This window comes from Phycomyces blakesleeanus (assembly GCF_001638985.1).
Source record: "Phycomyces blakesleeanus NRRL 1555(-) unplaced genomic scaffold PHYBLscaffold_9, whole genome shotgun sequence".
Taxonomy (NCBI): domain Eukaryota; kingdom Fungi; phylum Mucoromycota; class Mucoromycetes; order Mucorales; family Phycomycetaceae; genus Phycomyces; species Phycomyces blakesleeanus.
In genome coordinates this window covers 1,291,554-1,318,435 of record NW_017265142.1, presented here as the reverse complement: position 1 = coordinate 1,318,435, position 26,882 = coordinate 1,291,554, and the positions used below count along the sequence as shown (strand labels likewise).

Sequence of the window (26,882 nt, the reverse complement as noted above, 5' to 3'; positions counted from 1 at the left end):
TACACATAAGCCGACATTTTCTAGCAGAGACTCTTGAACTATTGATACGTATGGCTGAAGGCTAGTATTTAATTACTATTTACAATCAAATCCTTGCCTTACACTATGGAAAGCAAAATTACCATCAGAATCACCACTTATTTTCCATAGTACTATGAAATGTACACAGTATATATATAATTCTTGATAATTATACATTCTGTATCTACAATATTTAATTTGAAATAAAATCACCAAGACTGACAAACCTCAAGTAATATCTTATAGAATACTAGACACTTTGGCAAAAAAATCGTGATTTGCTATTTAGCGAGTAGTCAGAAATCTTATTAATATTATAATAATAAAGATCAAAACAACATAAAATTGGATACCAAATAGCGAGTTAAATCTTAAACCTTAATACTAAATTAATTAATTTCTTTTAAAGACAAGGCTAATATTATATATCGCAACAAGTCTAAATGTCAGAAACTAACCGCTTGGTATTTAGCCTTTGATATCAACGATACCTTTTTTTTTAAAAAAAAAACAAACTCAAACTTAATACAGAATAATAGACTCAACTTGCCGCGGGATATCACTATCAAATGGTAGTTGAATTGAATTGAATTGAATTGAATTGAATTGAATAGGAAAAAGAAGCTATTTTCGTTTCGTTTTTTTTTAAGAAAAGGAAGAAATGTCGTTTATAGTAAGAGATATCAAAACTATCATTAAGCACCTATTGTTTCTATACTTATTACTCTTTAAATTTAATACCATACCCATAATCATTTAAACAACAATAAGTACAGCTTTTGAAACATATATATATATGTATTTGCATCACACAGAGCCTGTCTTTTTGCGTGTAAGAGTGGCTGATCAAATTTGGCTGCTTTTGGAGTACCGATAAACGGCTCCTGCGAGAGAGGCAGGGGCGCCGTTTTTTTTATACCACAGTCAAAGCCAAACATGCGAATCAAATCTCAACAAAAAACGAAGGCTAAAATAAAATTCAATTCGTTGCCAGCTCAGCTCCACCGCTCTTTCTTCTTCTACTTCTTCTATTCATGGCCTCTTCCCTGCCTCCTGTCCGTATCATATTTTGGACTCGATGGTTTAATAGCCTTATGTTCGATGGTAAATTTGTAGCCATGACAAACTATATATATATATCCACCTCACCCCCTTATCCTCCTTCCACTAAACCAATTATACCAAAATCCTAGGCAACGATAAGAATATTGGTGATGAGTGCCCTGTACCAGAAGGCTTTGTCTTCAATATATCAAGCGGTGAACCTTGGTGTACAATCACACCAGACCTAAATAACCCGGAAGATGCCTCGGCCTTACTGTTTCATGCAGCAGACTATGCACCCAGTCAGGTACCTAGACGTATGTATGAGTATCATCTGACTATCCATTCACTTATACAACAAATCAACCAGGCATCGACAATCAGCCATGGATTCTAGAAACCCAAGAATCTCCAATAACAGCAAGCTTCCGAACAAACGAAGGACTCATGGAGCCATTTGATTTCCTTGCTTCTTATCACTTAAAAAGTGACTTTCTTTTCACCTACTTCTCTCCTTATGTGTACGAAGTCGCCAATAGGCCCCTACCCGACGATTTCATGAAGAAAAAGACAACACGAGCACCAATTCTGTGGATTGCCAAGAATTGTTATGCCACAAGCGGACGTCAGACATATGTCGCCGAACTGATGAAATATATTAAAGTCGACAGCTACGGGCCTTGTTTGAACAACATGGAGTTCACAGAAAATTTAACGAGAACTGACTTGATGGCCGAATATAAATTCTATCTAGCTATCGAAAACGCCAACTGCGATGACTATGGTATGAGAAAACAAACAAACTAAAAGGAAAAAGGATTTCTAAAATACAACCATATAATCCGATTTGACTTTCTTTCTTTATTTCATTGTAATGTCTCACAACGGACCTTTATTTCGTATAATTCTTTTTTGTAGTTACCGAAAAGCTATTTGACACCCTTGTCCTTTCGACCGTACCAATCGTAGATGGTCCAGATTCATATGACAGCTTCTTGCCGAATAGCAAAGCTGGAATCCGAATGGACAAATACCCTGATCCACGAGATTTAGCAGCATATATTGATTATCTTGACAAAAACGATACTGCCTATCTTGAGCATCTGTCACACCAACGGGACGCACAAACTCTGCCCGCCAAGGAACGTCTTTCTCCTGCATTTATTGACAACTGGAGAGATTATGGCTTGCACACGAATAGATCAGATTGGTGTTCTGTGTGCCGAGGAGTTGCACCCATCTGGCGCGGCCGAGTTGAACCTTATTACACATACGTACCAGCTGTAGAGCGCAAAGATAGATTCCTAATCGACCGATCGTGCAATAAACCGGGAAAGTGGGACTATGCATCTAGTGGACCTCCGTATATTGCACCCTGGGCACAAGTACCACATGAAGGAGTTGATTCTGTTCAATTGGGCGGGGATTCGACACATGGAGAGGTAGTAGGAGATCAAGTATGGTCTATACTGTCTATCTGGAAATTAGAAATTGTAATTTGTGTTTTATTCTTATCTTTTATCGCATCGATGCTTTATAAGCGTCATATGTTCATCTGCCTACAGCAAAGAAGTTCCTTACCAAAATAGATCAATTTCACCATTCTTTATTTTATCTTATTTCAAATATATATATAAATAAAGAGACACACACACATATAGAGATAATCAAAAACTCTTATTTTCGCTATTATATACAATATATAATTTTTGATCAACACCTATATAGCTGTTCCACAATGGTTCGCTCACTATGTCTGCTTTATGTATGTAATATCCCACTGGGAAGACTCACATAGAAATAATTAAATACTTTCCTTTTTGTTTAAAAAAGAAAGAAAGATAGAAGAACTATTACAGCGATGAATGGGTACACAGTGTGCACTATTTTTGATCCGCTCGACCATGATATTCCACAAAAAGCATTATGCTTCTTTTGCAGTATCTTTTGAGCACTTGAACTTAAACTAAAAAGAAGAACTTACATACAAATAAACAATATCAATGAATCAGGTTTAATAGCTGGCATTTATCAGAATTCCAATCCACTCCATGTAATTCAATATGAAAATGCGCCTCTTTTAGGATATTCATGTCTTGCTTACTCAATATGCTCTATGGCTGAATTTATATTTAAAGATTATAACGTAAAATTATCTACATTTTTGACGAATTATTTTCCTACATACTATTGAAAGATGTATTTTGTAATTTTCAATACTTGTCTACTCTTATTTGCATTCAAATACTATTTCTTACCGTGGATATAATTGCACATGCGTGTACCTAATAACGAATGGTAGACAACACGAATTAGTTGATATTCAAAGTGCAGAAATATTTGCAAATAACGATTATTGCTTTATAAAAACATCCATATTGAGCTTCTTCTATATAGTTTGTATAAGTACAATGAAGAAATTACTTGTGTATTCAATTAACCACACCTTTTCTGTCTCTCTTTCAAGCATATATTCTTTTATTCCTTCTCACCTTTTATCTCTCTTCATTTTTTTTTTAAAAAAAAGAAAACATATGTATATATTTTTATCTTATTTTTGGAATGGCATCCTATTTTAAAAATTCTTCTTTTCCCAGTAGAAAAGCAATTTATTTTGTCATCATAGATACGCATACGCATACACACATACTCTCTCTCTCTATTTCATTCCAATGCATGCCATTCATGATGCCCATCCGAATTAGCCAATGTCAGTAATATACAATTTACGCCAGCAGCATTCTCAAAAACTATTCTGACTTTATTCATTATATACTTTGTAGACAACAACAGTCTCTATAGTTAAACGCGGTTATCAATACCACGTTAAAACATACAAATATTATCTCTTTTTAGATTTTTTTTTACTAGATTAATTTTTCTTATAAATGAGACCTAATTACAACATTGAACTCTTCAATCAAGCAAAAAAAAGTTTAAAAGCGTGTTTTTTTCATTGGAAACGATACTAGTTAAAAAGGACTTTATTTATTTATTTAAAGATATACATAAAGAAGCTATTTTATTCTATTTGATTGAATTTCACTTAATGTTCTTTTACATGAGTAAAGGAATAAAAAGCATGACACCAAGTTCTTTGTCCCCGCATTACGCGGCTCAATCTCCTTCAGGACGTAAACCTGACTTGGTAGCGAAGGAGGTGCTGGAATGGTGGCAAACCAACGGAAAGCACCCGTTCATCCAGCCCCACATCTCGTCACCGAGTAATGTGGGTGCGAACTCGCCAGAGAACTTATCACCAGGTGATAAGGTCCAGCTCATTCGACTACCAGTAGCTTCACCGTCAGCCGTTAAAGAGTTCAGTCAGGTTAGCAGTGAAGAGCCAGCACATCTCACCACAGGTTAGACCTCCCTCCCCCCAGCATCATGATTCCACATTGGCGATGCGATGTACACAGTAGTCCTTCCATAAATGAAAAGAGACCATGCCCCACGACTTCTCAGAATTAACTGAGCTGGCGAGTAACAACTTTCACTTTCCGATGCTTGTAGCATGGAAGAATCTCCCTGTAACGGTCGCAAGAGACGCCTCACTATGAAACCGGGACTGTTGTTGCTCAAGGAGAAAACAAACGACGCGCGTTGGAGGAGGTCTATAAGTAACAGAAAAATTTTTCATCTGCGATTAAAGTTTAGGACTGCGCTTTTTGTCAGCCTTAGATGTCCACGTCAGAGCAAACGTGATATAGCTGTATGTTTCTTTTTTTTACTAAGTTTGTGTAACTTTTCTACGGCAGAAGAAACAGCTAATAATATTTACTCAAAGTACTTATAAAAGCGACTTTGCAAAATAAAGTAATGAAGTAATGAAGTAATGAAAGGTCTGATCTTGATCGGCGTGACAAAATATCTAAAGGTGGAGTACAGGTTTCTATAGCGGCGATTTGTAGGTTACTCTAAAGTGGTCTGTGCACTTTTTGTTCAAAGGTACAAGAGAAAGTTATTTTTTTATTTTGCTTAGACAAGTAGACCAAAAAGAGACTCATCCGTCACTCGAAAATAAACCCGTACAGCTCAAACCAATATTAAGCAAAAAGTAAAAACCAGAAAAGAAAGCAATAAGTATACATGCATATTGCCTGGATCTCATCACAGCAGGTGGCGGGATTTTGAATTCCAGGTTGACTTGAAATGAAGTTATACCGATAGTTGAAAGTATTAAGATGATTTCACAAGGGAATGTAAGTAATTGCTATCATATGTTTGGTGATGCTGGTATAAAACCTAGCATATATTTCTAACCTTCCTTTTTAAGAGGTTCAGATACTAGTAGTAGGCAGAGATTAATAAAAGGGAAAGCAATTAGCAAGTGAATACTACTGAAGATATTGAATTTTATCCTTTTATTAGAAGGTATAATTGGCACTGTCAAGCCAGTTGTTCTAAACTATCCAGTTTAAATTAGATTTCCCAGAAAAGAATAAAGTATATACCAAAAGAATTCATAAAGTACAAAAACCTCTAGGTCTAATATTTCGCTTTTGAATAATATTGAAACAAGATTATTACCGCTAATATTGTCAGAAACATAATACTTTTGAATATTCCTAGGCAATATGATCCGAGTACACCTCCGGCTTACTCAAAGCTAATGTCGACTTGTTTATGACCAGACTTGATTGGATATAATATTGTTAACTCTACAGCAACAATGCCTAGTGTATTATCTATATATATAGTTAAGGCTGTATTAGTAATACAGCCTAGGAGCAAATGAAGCAGTTACTCCAGCGAAAGTTATACTTTATAGAGAATTGCTATAAAATAATAATATTATTTTCTAAAAAAAAGATCATTTGGTATCGATGTTTCTCTCTAAGCTTGATCTTTTTTCTTTATTTTCAATTGATTGGTATCTTAATACTAAAAAAAAACCTAGAATTTTGGATTTAAATAATGAGATTATCTTTAAAACAAAAAGAGCTTAATCTGATGTGCACTATCACAACAGGAAAAAATGCATGTTTAGGTGTATTATTTTTTAATGTGCTTTGGGATGTACTTCAAGGTATCTTTTGGAAATATATCTTACCAAAATTTCCTTTTTTTTACCATAGTGTATGCGTACTTTTTAAAGATATAATTGCGGGCTATAAGATAATTTGACTGGGTTTACGCAATGATATAAGTTTATTTAAGCGCAAAAGGAGTGGGGGGGGGGGGGGGGGGGTGGTGGTTTACAGATATTTACTTTTCACATATTATTGGCCCTGTCTAGATATATAGCATAAATTGAAAAGAATCAGGAGTACCAGTAACATTTTTGAGATAAGTGATAATAATACTAAGTTTAATATCATATCGGCTGAATTCTATGTTTGAGTGTAGATGTATCCAGCAGAAACAGAAAAATTATTGATTTATTATTTGTTCTACACGCTCATTTAACAGCTGAATATAAAGATCCAGTAATAATCTTTTAATGAAATGATATACAATCTTATATTTTAGGAATGAATGCGAATGTTGTATTTATTAAGATGGACCATACAAATTCTCTAAGAAGATCTCTAAATCGCTCTTGTGGATTTGAAGGATGGATGCCTCAAAGCTGTCGAATGAGGCCCTTGCTTTTGTTTTTAAAGCTGTGTCTTGGAATGCAATGGCAAAGGGACTAGACCAGGGTTTAAACTCACGTTCTTTTTTTCATTATCTACTTACTTTTTACGAGTGTCGCCGAATGTGTTTGCGCCTGTACTTGATACTATAAGGTATGAATCGTTTTCTTCGTCCAAAGATGCAATCACCAAAGGTAAATTTCTTTTGCCTTGTTCCTATTTATATCCATGTTAAGGAGGAGAAGTAATGTTTGTACCTTTAAGCCCATTCTTGACTTTTACTTCACGTTCTTTCAATATATTTGTTTCTTTTGCTTTTTTTTACTTACGCGATAAGCATCGGTTAAGAATAATGCTAGTTTGGATACAGTAAGTGGATGTTGAAATATAGGAAGGTCTTCTCCTTTTCCGATAGTAACCATTCGAAAATTGTTGAAAGTCGGAGGCTTCTTTGCAAGTACAGTCATGCCTTGCCTTACAACTGCCCTTTGTGTTTTCATACAAAGTGAGATTCCGCGTTGTATAGCGTCCGGACTAAGGTATCATAATCAGTATTATAATTAATAGCTACTCTTTTTATTATCATTTAATACTATTTACCTTCCCAGAGAATCGAAAGCCGCATAAAAGTTACCTAACCACCACTTCCGTCTTACGCTCGCTAGTCCATCCACACACTCAGGTGCAATTTCATCTAATTCTCGCCAATTCTCTTCGGTATTATTCGTACTTTCTGTTTTATCGAGGTGCTGAGCAGCAGCTGGACTTGTTTCTAAAAGTGCAGCAAGAGAATATACTACATCACTAGCTGACAACTGTTGTTTGTACCCATAATCTCTCAAAAAACTTGGAAAACAAATATCTGTAAGGCCGTAAATAGGTGCTACTGTTTCAAGTTTTTCTCGAAGAGTCTCTTTAAGTTCCATGTCCATATGGTTATATACTTGCTGACATTGCGTTAATGAGAATCTGAAAGCTCAGGTTAGTATTAATGGCCCAGATTTCAAATTAATATAACACCACTTACCCCATTCTGGCAAACATATTTTTTAAGCGGGTCTGACCATATTCTCGCCACACACCCATCTTACTAGCCACATAACCAGAATGAAACATGCTATCATACAAACTCCAATGTCGGAAAAGCATGAATCGATATTCCTCTTCAATATGAATTCTATTCTCCAGTGCTGATTGTGAAGTGTTCTCACCAAGTCCGACATCAAACCGTGAGACATCTTCGGTGAATATCTGCACTTTATCCAAGTACTTTTTTGTGTCGATACGTTCGAATACGTACTGCGCTGTCACGCCAGTAATCGCCAGCCTGCATAGTTGAGTCAGAAAATTCAAGGATCCAAAAGTACAAGGCGTAATTGTTGTCTGTTACCATAGCAGCTCATTGTTTGTTTTAGAAAGTATTGTGGCAAGTGAATACATTACACCCGCAACAGAATTAGCATAATAAATGCCAGAAGCGTAATACTCTGACAGCATCTGTGTTTGTTGCCTCCGTAATGCACGACGCTTTGATCGTGAATGAACCTTTATTTTGATAAAAAGAAGCATCCGTCAGCATTCGGCTATTCTCGTTCAATTGGTGATGTGTATTACGGACCACTTCGTCGTTGTATCGTCGTCTCTGTCGAGGTCTATTACTTGATTCTCTGCCGTGCTCATCTTCGTCCGAGAACTCCGGATTACTCGACATTTCGTCGCTTTCTCCCATATCCTGTAAATAAGAGAGATCCATGAAGTGGATCAAAACGATTTCTAAGTGGATAATGACCAAATAATTCCCATACCTGGTTTGCTTTATGTGCTTCGATCATTTTGCGCATTTTTCTTTCATCATCATCCTCATCAAAAACAAATAGTCTCTTGTCTGTATTTGTAAGGTTGTCAAGATTAAATGGTCGATGGCTGTCAAAAACATAGATTTTTACGCCGGGTGTATCTTTGAAAAAGTGACTCAACTCAACTGAGCCTCCGCAATTTATCATAACAATTGATCGAAGCTAAAGATATATTATGTATAAAAAAGTATACATAAACGGGTGTCCGAGTGGAAATTAGCTGTGAATAACAATAACAATGATATAAAAGACCATCGATTGAAGTCGCTCGAAAAAAAAACTAACGTCGTTGTCTCGCTTAACAAGTTTGTCGTTGGCAATCTCAAGGTCTCTATAACCAGAGACAGGAACAATCTTGTGTTGAATCATGTCACCCTTCAGAAGAGCCTAGCATCACAAGCGTAAAGAAGGGTTATAATGTCATCTCGGGAAGCGATCTTCAAGTAATATTGTACCTGGAAGATTTTGCAAGCACAAATTGAATCGACATCAGAAGCAATAAAAATGATGCAATTCCCCTCAACAGAATCTTGCTTTATTTCTTTGTATGCTCTCTCATAAGATGCAGTTGTAATGAGGACCATTTGAATTCCTGCAGAGCTTTGGGGCAATTGGTGGCCTTGACGAAAAGGAGAGGCTGAGTGAGTTGATGCACGCGTCCTATTGTAGCGCGCGTCCAAAATTCGCGTTCCTTCCGTTTCGTGTTCTTATTCATTCTAGCCAGTCACACAGCCAAAGACGAATGAACAGATCCCTTTCGGCATATCACAGGAAGTAAAAAGAAGGGTATGAAGAGAAATAGAATTAACTCTGTTTTTTATTATATATTTAATCTGAATTGTATAAGGTTCTAGAAAAAACAGGATCATGCCCGGATCAAGAATTAAACATCTTGGATTAATTCAAAACAAACCATTAAAGACAAACAATAACAAGTTGATTTACTACAAAAGTAAAAGAAAAAGCTCACAAAGATTCTTGCTGATATATATACGAATTATAAAAAGATAACTTTAACCCATTGATATTTAGGAGCCAATACAAAACACAAAAGATCCCATTTTTGGAAATACAAAGACGTAGATTGTAAAGAAGCACATGCATTTTTTTCTTTTTTTTTAGTAGTATATATATATAATTTTCTTTTTTTTCTAGAACCAGCAATAAATCCCTAATCTAAATGGTGTGAGGGTTTGTGTGGAAGGGAGACCAGATGCCACGGACACTTTCGGTTGTTGAAATAACAGGCTTCTTTGCAAGAAGCTTGAGCTTTTCACCACTAGAGTCACGGAGAAGAGCAACCTTATTAGCAATCTCGGCAGTGTTAAGGTTACGGGTGCAGATAACTTTGTCACGGCCATTAACTATTTGAATTTAGGAACATTGAAAAATAAAAAAAAAAGCAATTTGCGTGTGTGTGTGGAATTACACAAAATGTGAGAATTCAACGTATAAAGGCCAATGTTGTTGATCAATAACATACGGTAGAGACCACGGACAATAGGATGGCGACCGGGTCTAGGCTGAACAACGATCTCAACCTGAGGGTTTTCTTGGGCAAACTTTACAAGGTCTTTTTTGATGTATTCACTATAGCATAATAAGTCTTTTTTTTCTTCCTTTTTCTTTCTTTTTATTTTTTTTAAAAAGAAAAGCATAATTTTTTAGTCAACCTACACCATGCCTTTATTGCTTCCCCAATGTTCACAGTAGTTAAAGACCATCTTTCTGCACTGGAGCACAAATGCACCAGCACCATTGTTGGTTCTTGGAATGGCTTTTTTTGCTGCTGCTGCTGCTACTGACATGACTGACCCCTTGCGAGAGTTGTCGAGCTTGCGACCAGCCTGTTTATTAGGAGACGCTGTGACTGCGTGACTTTCAAAGCGGACAATCATGTCATTCCAAGAATTCATTTTTCTAAAACTCACTGGTCAATTTCTTTTTTACAAGTCAAATATATTTTCATACACATTTCAATTAAATTGACAAAAACATATTCTGGCTTTTACATGCACAGAAACGAGTTTATGAATTTAATTAAAAAAACTGCCTAAAAGTATAAGTAAAATAAGAAAAATTCCAATATAGAATATCTTTTTCTTTTGTTCAAAAGAAATAATTACAGTAATCCAACGTTAGTTTGATCTTGTTGGATTACTTTGCAAAATAAGATGATTTTTAAACAAGTTGAACACTTTATGGAATCAACTTGACTAAATAACTTATGTATGACAATATGCGCAAGGGTTTTTTCTAGCAATCTATATCAACGGCTTATCTTTTCTTGAAAGAAAATATTTTTCTCAATTTCTTTAAAGGTTAAGCTGAATTTTCTTTTGATAGTAGTTTAGAAATTGGCGATATTGAAATGTCAAAAGCATAGTACCTTTTGAACACCTGAACCACTAAATCAAAAAATAGCACCGGGAGACCAAAGAATTTCAGGTTTATAGATTTTACGAGACTTTGTTTGTGTGATATACAATCTTTTCGAAAGACATGTATATCCTCAGAGAATCTGGTAGCTACTGATATCGTCCTATGTAAACCAAGATGCACATATTAACTATCCGCCCAAGGTCTCCAATCCCTACTATGCAAAGGCAAATGATAAAAAGGACACCCTTTTTACATTCCAGGAAGATGTCGCTAGTTATCATACTGGAATCCTATACGATATGTTGAAGAAACCATGAGGAAATCAAATATTTTGATTAGTGGTCATCTCAAAGTCCGGATCTGATTCCAATCGAGTACTTTTGGAATGCTCTAAAAGGCAAGGTTCAAGAGAAAAAGTGTTCATAAACAATGTCCAATATATAAAGATTTACATTATTCAGAAGAGGGAGATACTGGACTCAGAAGTTCGCCGTACTCTCGCAAGCAAGTGTAATGAACCTCCAAGTTGTCTCACTTTCTAGACCAATCATAATTCGTTCCGATCCTATCACTCTTAGTTCAATCACATTGTTGTGTTTACTTCCCCAGAAAAAACCCTTATAACAACAATAATAACTATCCCTCATGTACAACAGGCGGAAATATTTATATAATTACCAGTAGAGATTGATAGTAGAAAGATCAAGTGAACAATTTCTTCAATAAAGGAACATATCTATAATTCTTTGTCCCGGCCCCTGTCCTTGTCCAGATCGGTTCCTGACATTAGATATTTTTCCTCGACATAAGGACAGATATACATTTCTGCACATTATAATAAATGTAGTATATATTACTAATCATCTACATTTAACTGTATATTTGTTTATAATGTCTGAATTCCCTGTTTGATAATAAAATACGCTTTTTTGAGAGATCTGATATCCAATAATGAATGAAATAACAAAATTAAGATTATAAGGCTATGATGATTTTATTGATTTACCTATTTGCACTATAAATAATACTAATAAAGGCAACTCTAAAATCTTAAAGGTATATAATCTGCCTTATCTCTTTATATACGCTGTATGTCGTTTGTATGGTGTGTTGGTGTATAATTACCTATGATTGGTTTTTAAGTAAAGATAAAAAAAAATAAGATGATTATTAAAACTGCTTTTTACAACTTTATTCCCAAAAGGTGCCGGGGCATATTAAATAGTGCCCATCCTCATACGAATAGAAGCAAATATCTTGCCAGCCCCAAAAATATTATTGGAGTACTCAGACTTAATAAAACTGACAAGTTGTGCAGAGAAATTGGCTTTTGCAAAGATGAGGCTGTAACAGGGATAATTACTAGGCTTACCCGCTACTATATTAAAAAGAAATATTGCTCAGAGTTGCAAAATAAATCTTTTTAAGCACGTAGTTACTCTTACTTTCCAAAGTTTCTGTATTTAGATCATATATTCTGGGTATCATAGCTTGTTTAATACCAAATAAAATAAGGTCCTGGTACTAATATAAATGATTTGATTCCTTAATTTAAGATCTCTGTTGAGTAATGGTTAACTATCATTAATTTAATATAATGTGTACAAGTGTCTGGCATATATTGCATTACTGTAATAGTTTCATACAATAGGTAAATAGCTGTCATTTATAAAATTGTATATACGACATAACAACAGAATAAGTTTTGTATACCTGATAAGAATGTACAAGAGGTGATGCTTTAAAAAAATATAGTCTTTAATTCAAAACTCGGACTTAGTTTGCATATAATATAAATATTTTCAGGTTATCCAAACATTCTCCTTCAGCCATTACTTTGAATATAGAGGCAAAGACAGCTGTTTATTAAGCAGTTATATATCTATATTAGAAAAAGAAGAAGAAGAATCTTCAATGACGTTGAAGGAGATTTGATTAGGAATTTAGATTTTCTTTCACTATTTTTTATACATCTTTTGCCAATTACCATCAATCAGCACAAATAAATAGTTGTTATCAGACAGCTTTACTCACCTTGTAGACACTTAATTATATCAAGTAACTCATCATATATCGGATGATAATGATTATTTTGCGGTAAACGTAGTTTCGGCATATGTAAAAAAAAAGTCGATTTCGGATATATATCTTTTGTAGGGGTCTTCAGCTCAGATTAACAGTAAACTTCTATTAATGTGAAACAGAAAAAGTCATCACAGTTTTTTTTTGAGATTTAGTATGCTCTAGGTCGAGTACTAAGTGAATCCAAAGGAAGTACACCTCAGTAGGACAGCTATCCAAAAGAGGTGTAGCAGATTGAAGGGTTCTTGTCTCTACCCGAAATGAAAATGACCTTAAGTCAAACTAAGAGAGAACCGAGAGAAACCCAGACATGACAGTAAACTCTTCACACAATTATTACTAGAAAATACCCTGGCCGTGAGAAAGAGCCGTGCATGAATTTATTACTTCCAAGTTGCTAAAGAAATACGTAAAAACCGTGCATGAAAAAGAATCAAGGCAAAGAAAAATGGTTCGGAAATTCATCTTATTGGAAGAATTTATCCTGTGACGTTTTCCTTTTTCATACTGAATTAGCGGACACTGAAACTTAGTCCTTGCTTCTCACAAACAAAAGGAAAAAAAAAGTTTAGTGCGTACTTTAGTTATTAAAGTCAGCATTTGTATTCACATAACCTTCCAATGATGAATGGCTCTAATGAACATGCATTAAGTGACATGGAAGTTTCGGACAACGAAGAATTCTCGCAACAACATAATTCTATCGATGCATGGATACAAGATTCCATGCCCCAAGGACAGCGCAGCCAACAAAGTTATCCAGATGGCCGAGTTTACCAAAATCGAAAAGACACATCTGGGAGCAGTAGATCAATCCACATCAATCCAGCATTAACCCAAAGATTTCAAGATGCCCCCTATTATCAGTTCAATGATTATGAGAATGTAGAGAGCGCACAAAACAATAACCAAAGAGGAGTAATTAAAAGATCAGGACGAGCAAAACCCTTACCCAGATTGGCGAGCAGCAAAAAAAATCTCTCGCCAAAAACAATAGTCATTGATAATAGTGACGAAAGCGATTCAGGAGAAAGTTTCGTAACCGCGCCTTCCTCTCCAATTGAAAACCGTTCAATGACACTTAATGGAAATCCCAAACCTGAAAATGACACAGAAAGATTACAAAGTGATTTATCCAATACCGAGAATGAGCTAGACATCGTTGACAAGGAGTTAAGCAATCTTATTCAGAAGAAAATGGAACTCGAAAACGAACTGCTAACGATAAAACTCAAAGAAACGCTCAAGCGGAAGAAGATTAACACTCGCGTTCCTCAACAAAAGAAATTAGAACTATCTGAATATCCTCCACCCGAACATAAAACTGAAGAAGCTCCTAAAAACGTTTCAATCGTTACTCCCCCAAAGCAAACTTCAGCACCACACACGTCTACACCTTCAGTAACCAAAACTAAACATGACCCAGTACCCGAAAAGAAACTGTTTATGGATACATTTGGTAAACCTACTTTGAGACCTACCAATATATTTGGAGTATCCTTACCACCCACTATCCCTACCCCAGTCAAGAAACCAATGCCTATGTCTAACAAATCCCTTCCCACGCACAATAAAGTCGCAGTACCTGGTCCATCAGAAAGGGTTAGTTTTAGCATCAGTCAGCCAATGACTGCCCCTGTTATAAAAAGCATTCCTCTTGATGGAACTTCCCAATCTGCTTCCATGGAGTCAACCTTTCCCATACCAAAACAATACTCAACCAATGTTTTTAAACGTGCTCCATTAAAAAACACAAACAACCCCTTACAATATTCATCATTATCGTCCTCAAGCGAATCTAAAGGGTTTGTAAATACACTATCAACGAATAACAACTTTGACCGAGCCCAACCTCAAATCGAAAAAAAGCTTATGATCCAAGGTACACCTCAGAGCTCCACAAAATCTAGAGCACCAAAGGCAATATTTGGGTTCGTAGCTCAGAACATTAATGCAAACAAGGTTACACCGCAACAAAAGACTTTTTCAAAAAAAGTCCCTTCATTTGACTTAATTGGTGAAAAAGAGGAAACCAAAGGCTCAAACCCAACTTCTATCCGACCAACTACTGTAGATCGTAGCGATGTAGCTGCCAAAAAAGATACAACAGCTTCTAAATCTGTAAAAGAAAGCGAAGCTACTCCCACCGCCGCCCACCCTTTGCCTACCGACGCTAATAATCAAAAATTCATTCACAGCACGGTTCCATATGAAATATTTGGTGGATGTAATACTCATAATAATTCTCCCTCTAATCAAGCTGAAAAGACAACTACTAATACCCAAAGCAACGGGAAAAGTGAGTTTCCTAGTATAAAAAAAGAGGAAAGTGCATTGAATTCGTATGTTAAAACCAGCGAAAGTACGACCCTGATGAATACGTCACCAGAAACTCCTCGGCCTAAAGGTGGGTGTAGTTTGGAAGTTTTTTTTTTATTAAAAAAAAATAGAAAAAAAATCATAGCCTAAGAAACGTTCTTCCATAGTTAATTAGATTTTTCCTAATATGTTATCTACAAAAGTTAATCTAGTTGAGATTCTTGCCATTGCACAAGTTCTAGACCATCGAGAAAAAGCCAAAAAACTAGCAGAAATCCAAAAAAATCAACCTAAACCAGATTACACTGGACTCTCACTTTTAGAGATTTTGGGAGCACCTTCATTTGTCTCATCATCCACACAGCACGACTCCATCAAACCTACCGATCATCCAGAAGCATTGCAAAATGGAATCAGTACAAAACAAAAAGAGCGATACTTGCCTCAGACAATAGATAAAACCCAAAAAGCTGTGAAAAATGAACCAGTACAGGAAACTCACACGGAACAAAAAACTCAAAATGCTGTAAAAATCGAATCAGTACCAGAAACTCACACAGAACAAAAGACTCAAAAAGCTGTAAAAAACGAACCAGTACAGGAAGCACATACAGAACATGAATCCCAGGAAATTGTGAAAGCCGAACCAGTACAGGAAACACGTACAAAACATGAAGCTCAGAAAAGTGTGAAAAGCGAACCAATACAGGAACCACATACAAAACAGGATCCCCGGAAAACTGAGTCAGCCCAACAAGTTGAGAGTGACGATATATTGACTAGAAAAAGGAGTGATTATAAGCATTCAGACTTGAATATTGTGAATAAGAAAGCAAAATACGAGAGGGAAAAAAGTAAAGAGAAGTCTGTCGCTATATTTGATGAATCTCCAGGTGCAGCTACGGTAAGACCCACCGGTTTTTAATTTAACTCACATTATAGTATATTGCATTATTATATTACATTGATCAACTGTGTGTTGGCCAAATATTCAAACAAAGAAAACAAAACGATTCTCATTTTTCAGACCAATATTCCTGAGCCAATGGTCCCAGATGTCTCGATTAAACCGAGGACGGTATGTATATATATATATATTACTTTAATCAAGGAGATAATTATTGTGGTACTATCTTTACCTACTGAATTGGCTTTTTCTTCTTCTCTTTGATATATATATATATATATAGACTTCATTCACAGCTTACGAGTCTCCGTTAAAAGTCTTTGGTATCAACCACCAAGAATACCAGCCACCTCAAGCCACATCGAAACCGAAAAAGCCTTTCAACAAGAAAAGCACGTTGTGTAAATTTGAAGCCAGTGGTGGAACGTGCAATAACGATACATGTACCTCAATCCATTTTCGAGATTTTCAATAGCCACTTCTCAGCCGTCCCAGAGTAAGGAAGGATAAAATATGAAATATGATTATGGTTTATTAAAGTGACAGATCTCCCTACATCCCTCTATTACTCTTTCCCTCTCACTCTATTTCATTCTTTCTACTCATTATGTCTATATATCCATTTACATTATCCTCATATAAGTTTTTTTAACAAACAAAAAGGCGCAACTAATAGTGAATTCCCTCACAGTACTTGCCTAAAAATAAAATAAAATAAAAACACCTTATTTAATAATATAGATATTAATTAAGTATAATATATATATATATTACTTGGTAAGCCCTCAAGCCCTAATATGACCGTACAGAGTATGTAAAATTATATATACATTTTTCCTGTATTTTCTCACTCCTGGTACCTACACAATATACAAACCTTATTTATCATTACAATTGCAACAGGTTTATTGTCAATATGCAAGGTGCCTAATGCCATGATCTGAAAATAATGATAATAACAACTACAATATCGTACTGGCAAAATTTATTTACAATTTTCTCCCTTTCCTTCTCTTTCTATATATATATATTCAATTCTGGCTCGTACAGGGCATTCGTTAGTACAGTTGCTACAAAAATAGAGTGTGTGATGTGGTAAAAGTATGTACCAGACCATGAGAAAAAAAAAGTCAAAGAAGAAGCATACTTGTCATTCAAATGTTATGTATACTTTAGGTACATGTCAACTTGGTTTGATCATATTCCCATAATAAAGAATTTATCTTTTAACCAAAATATCTCTCTCGCAGCGATTTTGAGCTGTATGGAAAAAAAAATGTGTCATTGCACTCTAAAAATATACAGTATGATTCAAGAAAGTATTCCAATACGTAGCATTGTCTATTTGTGGTACTGTCTGCTTGCACGTTTTTGTACACGTTCACATCTGTTTCTACTCTATGGAAATTGTGTGTGCGTGTATGTGCATTTGCTTGTTTGCTTATCTGTTTTTTTCTTCTTCCAATAGAGAAGCCATTGTTGCCTGCCATTGTCATGTTGTACATAATCATCTGCCCTAACTGCTGTGGTGAGGCTTTTAATAGTGAGTAACTCTGACACTATACGAATAGCCTTACGTACTTGTTGTGCTTTTTTTTTGTAAGACCATTAGTAGTACCTTGGCATTCAACCAGAATCTATTCCGATTTGATTTAGATAATTTGAGTTTCTGTACCGATTGATTTTACAATCTATTCTTGACAGCTGGATTCCATATATAATTCCTTGTACAGAAACTGTATGTCATCATCACCAGATTTGATATTGTGGTAAAGACTAGAGCTGCAGATCTAAAGATAGATATACAGTGAATGCCATGTGGCACAAACTAAAATAGTAAAGCTAAATTAAGTAATAGAAAAAAAACGGTCAAGCCAGTATGACCCACATGGTGGCGCATGGTGGCTATATAATAAAAAGGGTCTTGTTCCTTTCTTATTTCTTGTAAATACCAAAACAAAAACAGCAGAAGCAGCAACAACAACAACAACAACAACAGAAACAACAGTATTGACATCAATATCAACCTCAATATCAACACAAAAAAATGCCACACTTCTCTGTTTTCCACTCATGGACGCACTCTCGAAAGCATGTTCAATCCTCCACAACAACCTACCGCCTATTAAACGAACTTGGCAACGGATCTTCAGGAATTGTTCATCTCGCAATAGACAAAAAGACTAGATTATGCTATGTAAGTTTATATCTTGGCAATGTTCAAGTAAGCCAAGTTACATATTTGTGTACACATCTTAACAAAGCTTTAATCTATAAACTTTATTCTTAGGCTATCAAGCAAATCGGAAAGACTCGCCTTGAACGCCAAGAGACCACTACCCGGCTCTTTGGGGCTGGTCCTCACCATCCCCGCTCTGGTCTCGGCATTTCGGCTCATCCAAATCAAGCCACTTGTGCATCCAAACGACGTCGATTTAATACAGTGGCGCCACTGCCAGTTCCTTCAGTTTCAAAAGAAGTTCTTGTCATGCGACGCTTAGATCACCCCAATATCATTCGCCTAGTTGATGTTGTCGATGATCCTAAAACAAAATCTTTGATGATGGGTAAGCGATAACCAAAATATTAGCAGCTGTAGCTTGACAGATCAGCTAATGTTTTTAGTCATGGAACATTTGGATCCTAGGCCACTGATGGACATAGCACCTAATACTATATGCTCTCCATACTCACAACAACAATGTCGTATTTTATTTAAGCAAATTCTGGATGCAGTAGAGCATAGTAAGTACCTAAACTCATATATATATATATATATATATATATATATACTTGTATATCATTTTACTCATATACTTCATTGTTTAGTTCACTGCAAAGGTATTATTCACAGAGGTAAGCTTAATTTGTTTTTATCGATTTCATTACAGTTTGTTTAATTAATTTTCTCTATAGATATCAAGCCACAAAATATTCTCTTGTCATCTGAAAAAGTTCTCAAGATCATCGACTTTGGCAGTGCTATCTTTTACGATGACACCACTCCTCTAAGCCCAATGTTGTACGGCGGAACACCTGCCTTTATGGCTCCAGAAGTAGTCAGAAAACGTAGGTCTCCCTAAAGAATATACTCCATTATTTTACTTTGCTGACTCTTTAATATATATATATATATATATATAATTAGCACCCCCTGGTTATAAGCAGCCAAAGACCTCTGGAGATGTCTGGTCCGTTGGTGTAACACTTTATTGTCTAGTCTATGGTCGTCTCCCATTTGAAAAAAAGAGTCGAATAGATTTATTGAATTCGATCGAATACGACTCGTAAGTTTAAGACTCTTCTAAGCAAAAAAAAATGAGGTTTGCTAACTTTCTATTACAGAATTGTCCATTCTCCAGAAATAGATTCGGATCTACGTGATCTGTTGGACGGGTTACTGACAAAAGATCCTTGCCAGCGGCTAACAATAGCAGAAGCAAAGGTAAGCAAGTCTCCTTTTACAAAACAATGTAGAAGAAAAGCAACCCTTTGTTCTAAGCAAAGACGCATAACATAGGTACATCCCTGGGTCACACATCCATAAAGCTAGGATATATGCTCGTATTATTTTGCGCAAACCAACATATCTCCTTGTCGATTTCCAAAGGACAAATTTCTTGCCCATACCTTCTTCTTCTTTCTTGATTTATGCTACATACTTTCATTTCCTGCTGGTATATGAAGTACTTGTATACAAATCAGCTACAAACAAAACTTATATGTCTATATGTCTATATGTCTATATGTCTATATGTCTATATCTTTCTATGTTTATATGTTTCTTTTTTCTTCTCTTTATGTCTATATGTTTCTTTTTCTTTGTATTGTATTTTTATTTGTACTTTTTATTTGTTATCATTTATGCATTAGAAGATTAGCTTATCAATATCACTGTTAGATCCACATCCTTTCTCATTATGCCCAAGTTTTGATATATATATATATGTGTGTGTGTGTGTATAGAATTATTCTCATGCAGGTCAAACATTTAGCTTTATATATATATCTATTTTAAACTATCCCAATGCTAGGGCATGGTGTGCGGCCCAAGCCTCTCTCAATCGAACAAATCAACAAAGGAGAGGGGAAGGGAGGGCCACACGCACAAGCGCACATAAGAGCACACATTCAAAAAATTGTTCTTTAGGGAGGTGTATTGCGAATAAATACTTTCCTATTTTTATAAACATAATAGCAATATTGATTACTTGTCTTGGGCAACCCCATTATCTATCACCTAATTTACATGTATAAAGTTTAATCAATATTTAATTCCAAACTTTTATTGATTTTAGTTCCTTTTTTTTAACCTCCTAGAAATAAAGAAAGAAAGAACCACGTTGTGGAAATGGTATTAAAAGAATCAACTCCCTCTTAACACTTGAGCTGGTTGTAAGCTTGCCTCCAAAATATCTGCTTACAGCAAATCTAGTTTTAATCTTCTTGGTTTAATTATTATGAAATCCTATAAAAAGAAATTCAAAGCAAGAACACTACCTTTGTTTGAAATGCTAATAATCCAAGTAATACTAAGAAATAGCATCCTTGTAGTCAATCACGACAAATACACTACAATTGCTGAGCCGCAGTAAAAATTAAATAAAAAAAAAAAAAGACTGAGTGTGTAACCAGAAAATAATTAACAAAACTTTAATAGGTCACTATCCAGAAACTTTGGCATGTGTTCTAAACTACAAAGATAATGATGATTATAATAGATTTTTAAAGATATATATATATATATATATATGTAATAGTATACTGGTACTGCGCAATGTGAATAAATATGATATATAGAGTGCCTATTAAGTATATATACAACAGTTGTTGAGCTGATTCTATTAGAGTTGAATGGTTACCTGAAAATAAGCCGTGAAACCCATTCTGATTATCATGTAATCATAGAGACATAAACTATTCATTAAACAATTTGAATTGAGGGACTACTTGGTTATTATCCAACCATTACATGACTCTAATTATATAACATACTTGGCTAATATACACAGAAATATTGGCAAAAAAAGAAGAAGTAATAAATACTACAATAAGTTATACAATTAAAAGGCTCAAAAATATTTCTCAATTCCACAGAGAAGAAAAAGAAAAGCCCCAACAAGTCAAGAAATTCATCCACTTTGGATTAATATTTCTCATGCTCATTTCAAGTATTTTCCTTTTTCAGAAATTATTAACTACTTTGAAAACTGGAGGTGATCCCTTTTTTTGTAATAAGGGCTCATGTACATCTGTGTTCAAGATTATAATCAGCATTGCATCTTAAATCCTGGCTAGTTGGATTCTGCACCGAGAAATAATATGTAAATTACAATATATCTTCTAAATAGTTCTTGTGGATCACAATAAAATCTGTTTACAGAAATTAGATAGAAATCTTATCGTATTCTCTTCTAACTCAATGGAGGATACCTATCGTGTTCTCAGTACACACATACACACACACACACACACACACACGACAATTGACCAAAACAGAAAGACTGTCAATAGCTTTTAACCGTCATTTTTCTTAAGAACGTGATAAGAAAATTCTCAAGATAATTATACACCAAATAGATACACAATTACGGCAGCCTATTGCATATTATAGCTATTGATTATGTTCTTTTGTAATTCCCAACGCACAACTTGCCACCAATATTTAGAGATATAAGACAATTTGAATAAAGCACGTATAACAAGGTGATCATTTGAGACTATATATCCCTTCTTTATTTGCCGGATATTTCAAGTTTATTACACTCAAAAGTGTTCAATTTTAGCTATTTGGATAAAACCATCATACATAATGCTGCAGTAAAGCTTTCCGACTATTAGATTTCTATCTATTCTTCTTTTAACTATAACCACGGAAAAAACTGTGGGTTTACTGCGCGATTCGAGAACATTCAACCTCAAAACAACCCTTAAACACCCACAAAAGCTTGCAAAACTAACTTACTAAAGTCTCCTCCTTCTTTTTATCATACTGTACAAGTGAATACAGAATATATTGCAAAAGTATGAATAATTCAAGAAACAAGAGTACCTCAAATTTTTGATGTAAGTATATTCTAATTTCTCTCACCATTAGTGTTCGATTAAACAAATGTATTCTTTTTTTTTTACCAGTGTACATATGCTTATGTACCGAATATACTTATAAGCGGAGATCTGTTTAATAAGAAATATTCAAGGATTTGTTTTTCTTCGGTCTAGTCGTGCGATTTGGGGTGGTATGACAGTAGTTTTCACAAGTATCAAGACCAATAGCTTTCATCCTTTTATTAGTTATTTTTGAGCTTCTTGGAGTAATGGTTTTTTTAAAGGCCACAAAAGAGCCTAGAATGGTCAAGAAGACTCCAGAAACTTTTGTCGGGTATAGAATAAGGTTTTTTGATAGTTTATCCCCAGGTATGTATAACAAGCTCTGTCTGGCATTCAGTTGCCATTGGTATCTTATAAATTGTAAAGTTGTCTTTTTGGAACACATATCCGCTTCTGACAACAAAGGGAATTCTTTTAATAGGATATAAACAAGTGTGCTTTTCAAGAATCTCCAGGCACTTTGACGGATTAATGTAACTGTTAAGAAAAGTAATAGATGTTGTACAATACCTGGCGACAAAATACATCACCAAAGAATAATAAAGACCCCCTTTTATACTTCCAGGTTTCTTGTTTGCATGAAGCTGCTGATAGGCTAAAATGTATTAAAAAGCCTCTTAATGAGTAGGACAAAAGAGACATTACATTGCTCTTTTCGATGCTATTTGGGCTATAGGATGTTTTTCTTTTTGGCTTTTGATTTTTTATTTCTCTAGATAGCTTTGATGATAATCTCTTTAAATATTGGTCGTAATTATGTCTGTGTTTGTTTTTATTTCTCTTTGAAAATAGAGTACTTTCTTCCATTTCCGAATAGCAGTTCACAGCTATTTATTCAACCGTTCTACCCTATTTTTTTTTTTTTGGTTCACAGATACGTTATGTCATTTGGAAATTTGCTCCTCAGTTAGTAAGATGTTTCACTTAAGCTACACAGTAACGTATGTCTGTTTGACGCAATGTTTATTTATTTAATTTTGTTTTTACGCCAAGCTTACATGCTTTTGTCTTGAATACGTACATAATGTCTTCCGATATCTAAAAGCAGCTATTTATTCACATTCAATAATGAGACTTTTTTTTTAAAAAAAGAAAAGAAAGAAAAAGGACTTGTCGGTCAAGGTGCCGGTTGACACAAAATTTCCTTGGGATTTTTTATATAATACGATAATTACGTATTGAAATACATTATCCATAGCAACAAAGCCAGTGGTAGTTATGTGGTGTTTGTGGAGACCAATTATTATACATTTCTTCTTATATCCAAAACGTTTTTAGTATTGGTCCGTGAGCGTCAAGATGTGTAGTTAGGTATAGCTTTAAAAATCTTGATTAGATTGCGAGACAAGACAAGACAAAAACAGGTGTGTAAATATGTACAACCAAGAGTCCGAATATGCAATCACCTCATATACAAAAGAAGTAGCGGATTTGTTGTTGTTTTTTTTAAAAAAAAAATATTTAAAATTTGTACACCCGGAGAATGAACAGTTTATACTTTCAGCGCCACAGTAATATTAGCCACACTCAAAAATCAATTCTTTTCAATGAGTGAAAAAAAAACAAACTATTAAATGTTTGGAGGGGTGCCAATGAATTGCATATACCTAACTGATGTATAGATTCTTTAATTAATATTAAGTACTACTCGCAATAGGCAAAGCGTAGTTGAAGATCACATCCTCGTGTTGTTCAGTAGTTTGTATTATAAATCTTCACTATAAAAATCGGTTATTTGCTTACCAATTCATTTCCAGCTTGACTGATTTATTGTACAGAAACCGATTCAATTAAACTGCATCATCATAACCTTTATTTTTCTTCACGCTGTTCCCGCTCCTGGTGACTTACACGGCACTTGACTTAAAAAGTCGTAAGCGTGTGTGAGCTCCTCATTCTGATACTAGACTTTCAAGTACACGGATCATTCTTTTCTTCTGGTAAGAATAACATTCAATTTGTTACACATATATTTTACATTTACTTTCAATGAATTAAATGAGCTATTTAATGTAATTAGGTTACGGCCATGTGATCTAAAACAGATACAACATACATCTTCATGTTTTTAACATAATCAGTTTATTAAATATCGCGGATAGGGGTGTTAGGCGTATTCAGCAAGGAAGGTATATCTTCTCCTGATTATATCAGTCGTCCGATGTTTGTACCCAATTGACGCGGTATTAAAGCTTGGTCTCTATTTATTATTATCTGAAACCGAGGGTTCGCTCTCTCTGATATATATATATATATTTGGTGATTGTGTTCAATTCTTACAAACGCGTACAGCTTGGAGTGTTCTGCGGTTTGATAAAAATAAATAACGGGAATTAAATCCCATATTTCACACCCACTGATATTTTTTTTTTCAATTTCATCAACAGAAAAAAAAAATGGTTGCGATAATTCATGCCAAATTTGGAACCTCCGATAAATTGCGAATGTACCTTCCTATAATGTATTTATATAGCATTTATTTTCACAACTTTTTTAAATGAAAAAAAAAAATGGTGGAGACATTTGAACAAGAGAGTAAAGAAAAGAAAAATAGGAACTTTTACATCTGCTTAGACTTTGTAGCCTAAAGTTCTTTTAGATTTAACAATATCTCTTTAGATACTTTAATTCGTAGTCATTGTTTTATTCAATGTATTTGTAGGGAAATATTTTAAACTTTCTTCACTGGTTCTTACTGCGGTACATAATCTTGTCAGATTCTCAGCCTAGTGCTATAAAGCTAGTATTAACTTATTGGTTACAATGCATAAAATAAAAATAAAATTAGAAATTAGATGTGTTACTTGAATAAAAGCTGTACAATAATATTTTTTTTGAACATGTCAAGGTATTTTGTACTGAAACTTTCGATTACTATAGTGGAGTACTGTTACCAGTCTATACCCAGCTGTGCTGTAATGTTATGTATCTATTGAGCTATTAGAATGGCATTAGAGACTACTGTCTTGGTGTTAGCGCTTTAGTGCATTATATATTGTCTACAGTCTAGTTTCTCTAGCCTGAAATCTTGTTGTATCCATGTTTTTTTTTATAAACTTTCAATAAGTGGTTACATTATCCGATAGCTATAACTTAAGTACCACAATGTTAAAGATGTATATAAGAATATGTTCTTTTTGTGTGCTAAATTCATCACTTATTGCAGTATGAAGTATTCTACAATAGAAATCTTGATCTTCCATAAAAGAGTCTGAGATTATTATTTTTTGACAATCATATTTGTCTTGGCAATTAGTTTTTTTTTGGGAATATTTTCTTGTATATTCAGAGCCAATTTTGTTCACAAGTTGAATAGAATCCAGGTTCTCTAAGCTATAAAGTATCTCGGCTTAGGCAAAGATCTATATTCCGAAATGACGGATATAGTATGATTAATGTAGACACTACAGAAAATAACAGACTATAAACAATTTATAACTATTAACCACTTTGTTTTTGTAATATAGAGCATCTTTACTGACCTAAAATTTAATGCTATATAGATCGTCAGATATATACCTCTAATAAAAAACAACAACAGGAATATTGTATTAAAGTCCTTTTTTTTATCATGGTGTAAATATTACAGAACTACTTCTTTTTGGAAAGATTATAGAATATCTATTTTAAAAGCTAATTTTTTTTTAATATCTACTCTTCTTCCAACCCCACTTTTTCTTATTTAAAACAAAGTTGTGAAAATAATGTGTTGCACAAGCACATTCTAGGAGGGTACAATCGCAATTTATCGGAGATTCCAATTTAGGCAGGTACTATCGCAACCAGTTTTTTCTTCTTTTTTCTTTGATCCTGAGTATGAAAAAACATCTGGGTATTAAATGCTCTTCTTTTGCTGCCAGGCATTTATTTATTTTTTTATCAAACTGACAAAATTTACTTACCAACCTAACTATAACGATACAAAAGAAAAATACCAACCGAATTATACATATCCTTTTTGGTAGTTAAAGTAGTTTAAAAGAAAAACCCATTTGATCAGTCGCTCTAGTAGAAGTTCTGGGACATGTTATGAGCTCTTATCAGTATATTCTAAAACAATCTACTTGTGCTCCTCATGAAAGTACAAGGATGACAATTTGTTTTATAATTTATATTAAGGACAATATTAGGATCCCTTTTCTTTTTAACTATAAAATCCGCTTGTGTATTGTGTAAGAATATACCAATTGGTATTTATTACATGATGCAATTAGATATTTATTTATTTATTTGATACTTTAAGAGGCATATTATCTTGAATAAAAGAATTGCTTGGAAATTAGTATCATGAGAATGTTTACAATTATTTTAATATCAAAGGAAACAGATAGGTTTTTTTTTTTTAAAAAAAAAAAGTTTATTGTTCTTATTGTCCAAAATGATATATTACTTTCAATAGTACTGGGAAGAAATTAAACAGTAAATAGGCAGCAAAAGTATCGTGTCTTTCTTCACTTAAATAAAGATCTAGCTGTTCTTTGATTTCTTGTTTCATACCTAATATATATGTATATATTTCTAGTCAGACTGGGTAAGTAGTTTTCTTTTTCTTTTTCAATAAATACATTCTTGGCCAAGATA

At 34.4% G+C, this 26,882-nt stretch overlaps 7 protein-coding genes across 7 annotated transcripts; 4 read left to right on the top strand and 3 right to left on the bottom strand.

The window, feature by feature from the left end:
- Positions 1-1,055: 1,055 nt before the first annotated feature.
- On the top strand, positions 1,056-2,762 carry PHYBLDRAFT_158715 (glycosyltransferase family 10 protein). The gene is made up of 4 exons (XM_018433842.1): positions 1,056-1,125; positions 1,215-1,382; positions 1,436-1,849; positions 1,984-2,762. The coding sequence occupies exons 1-4, from the start codon at positions 1,116-1,118 to the stop codon at positions 2,652-2,654; spliced, it is 1,263 nt and encodes a 420-aa protein (XP_018292546.1). The 5' UTR covers positions 1,056-1,115; the 3' UTR covers positions 2,655-2,762.
- A 1,352-nt stretch (positions 2,763-4,114) lies between these two features.
- PHYBLDRAFT_186821 (hypothetical protein) lies at positions 4,115-5,486 on the top strand (the record flags this gene model as incomplete). Its single annotated transcript, XM_018439287.1, has 2 exons — positions 4,115-4,427; positions 5,437-5,486. The coding sequence occupies 2 exons, from the start codon at positions 4,115-4,117 to the stop codon at positions 5,484-5,486; spliced, it is 363 nt and encodes a 120-aa protein (XP_018292545.1).
- Positions 5,487-6,530: 1,044 nt separating this feature from the next.
- PHYBLDRAFT_78827 (hypothetical protein) lies at positions 6,531-9,133 on the bottom strand. Its single transcript, XM_018443390.1, has 10 exons — positions 8,956-9,133; positions 8,786-8,887; positions 8,450-8,662; positions 8,263-8,376; positions 8,035-8,189; positions 7,672-7,971; positions 7,245-7,613; positions 6,974-7,178; positions 6,748-6,860; positions 6,531-6,700 (listed from the first exon to the last, which is right to left on the bottom strand). The coding sequence occupies exons 1-10, from the start codon at positions 9,082-9,084 to the stop codon at positions 6,562-6,564; spliced, it is 1,839 nt and encodes a 612-aa protein (XP_018292544.1). The 5' UTR covers positions 9,085-9,133; the 3' UTR covers positions 6,531-6,561.
- A 543-nt stretch (positions 9,134-9,676) lies between these two features.
- PHYBLDRAFT_22765 (hypothetical protein) lies at positions 9,677-10,308 on the bottom strand (the record flags this gene model as incomplete). The annotated part of the gene is made up of 3 exons (XM_018439789.1): positions 9,677-9,864; positions 9,984-10,090; positions 10,178-10,308. 3 exons carry the CDS (start codon positions 10,306-10,308, stop codon positions 9,677-9,679), a joined length of 426 nt encoding a protein of 141 aa, XP_018292543.1.
- Positions 10,309-12,099: 1,791 nt separating this feature from the next.
- Positions 12,100-12,998, bottom strand: PHYBLDRAFT_167910 (hypothetical protein; the record flags this gene model as incomplete). Its single annotated transcript, XM_018435746.1, has 4 exons — positions 12,100-12,260; positions 12,328-12,406; positions 12,719-12,741; positions 12,917-12,998. The coding sequence occupies 4 exons, from the start codon at positions 12,996-12,998 to the stop codon at positions 12,100-12,102; spliced, it is 345 nt and encodes a 114-aa protein (XP_018292542.1).
- A 587-nt stretch (positions 12,999-13,585) lies between these two features.
- On the top strand, positions 13,586-16,935 carry PHYBLDRAFT_181246 (hypothetical protein; the record flags this gene model as incomplete). Its single annotated transcript, XM_018438438.1, has 4 exons — positions 13,586-15,371; positions 15,487-16,187; positions 16,311-16,361; positions 16,474-16,935. The coding sequence occupies 4 exons, from the start codon at positions 13,586-13,588 to the stop codon at positions 16,663-16,665; spliced, it is 2,730 nt and encodes a 909-aa protein (XP_018292541.1). The 3' UTR covers positions 16,666-16,935.
- A 1,302-nt stretch (positions 16,936-18,237) lies between these two features.
- Positions 18,238-19,737, top strand: PHYBLDRAFT_144943 (hypothetical protein; the record flags this gene model as incomplete). The annotated part of the gene is made up of 8 exons (XM_018431324.1): positions 18,238-18,387; positions 18,481-18,757; positions 18,816-18,935; positions 19,020-19,046; positions 19,107-19,259; positions 19,339-19,477; positions 19,536-19,635; positions 19,711-19,737. The coding sequence occupies 8 exons, from the start codon at positions 18,238-18,240 to the stop codon at positions 19,735-19,737; spliced, it is 993 nt and encodes a 330-aa protein (XP_018292540.1).
- Between the last annotated feature and the right edge of the window lie 7,145 nt (positions 19,738-26,882).

Excerpts from the sequence above, each read along its gene's own strand:
- PHYBLDRAFT_78827 (XM_018443390.1), bottom strand. The coding sequence starts at position 9,084 with ATGGTCCTCATTACAACTGCATCTTATGAGAGAGCATACAAAGAAATA. Across the intron at positions 8,663-8,785 it reads TTGTTAAGCGAGACAACGAC|CTTCGATCAATTGTTATGAT; the intron begins GTTAGTTTTTTT and ends ATATATCTTTAG. Across the intron at positions 8,190-8,262 it reads GACGATACAACGACGAAGTG|GTTCATTCACGATCAAAGCG; the intron begins GTCCGTAATACA and ends ATCAAAATAAAG.
- PHYBLDRAFT_158715 (XM_018433842.1), top strand. Across the intron at positions 1,383-1,435 it reads ACCCAGTCAGGTACCTAGAC|GCATCGACAATCAGCCATGG; the intron begins GTATGTATGAGT and ends CAAATCAACCAG. Across the intron at positions 1,850-1,983 it reads CGCCAACTGCGATGACTATG|TTACCGAAAAGCTATTTGAC; the intron begins GTATGAGAAAAC and ends TCTTTTTTGTAG.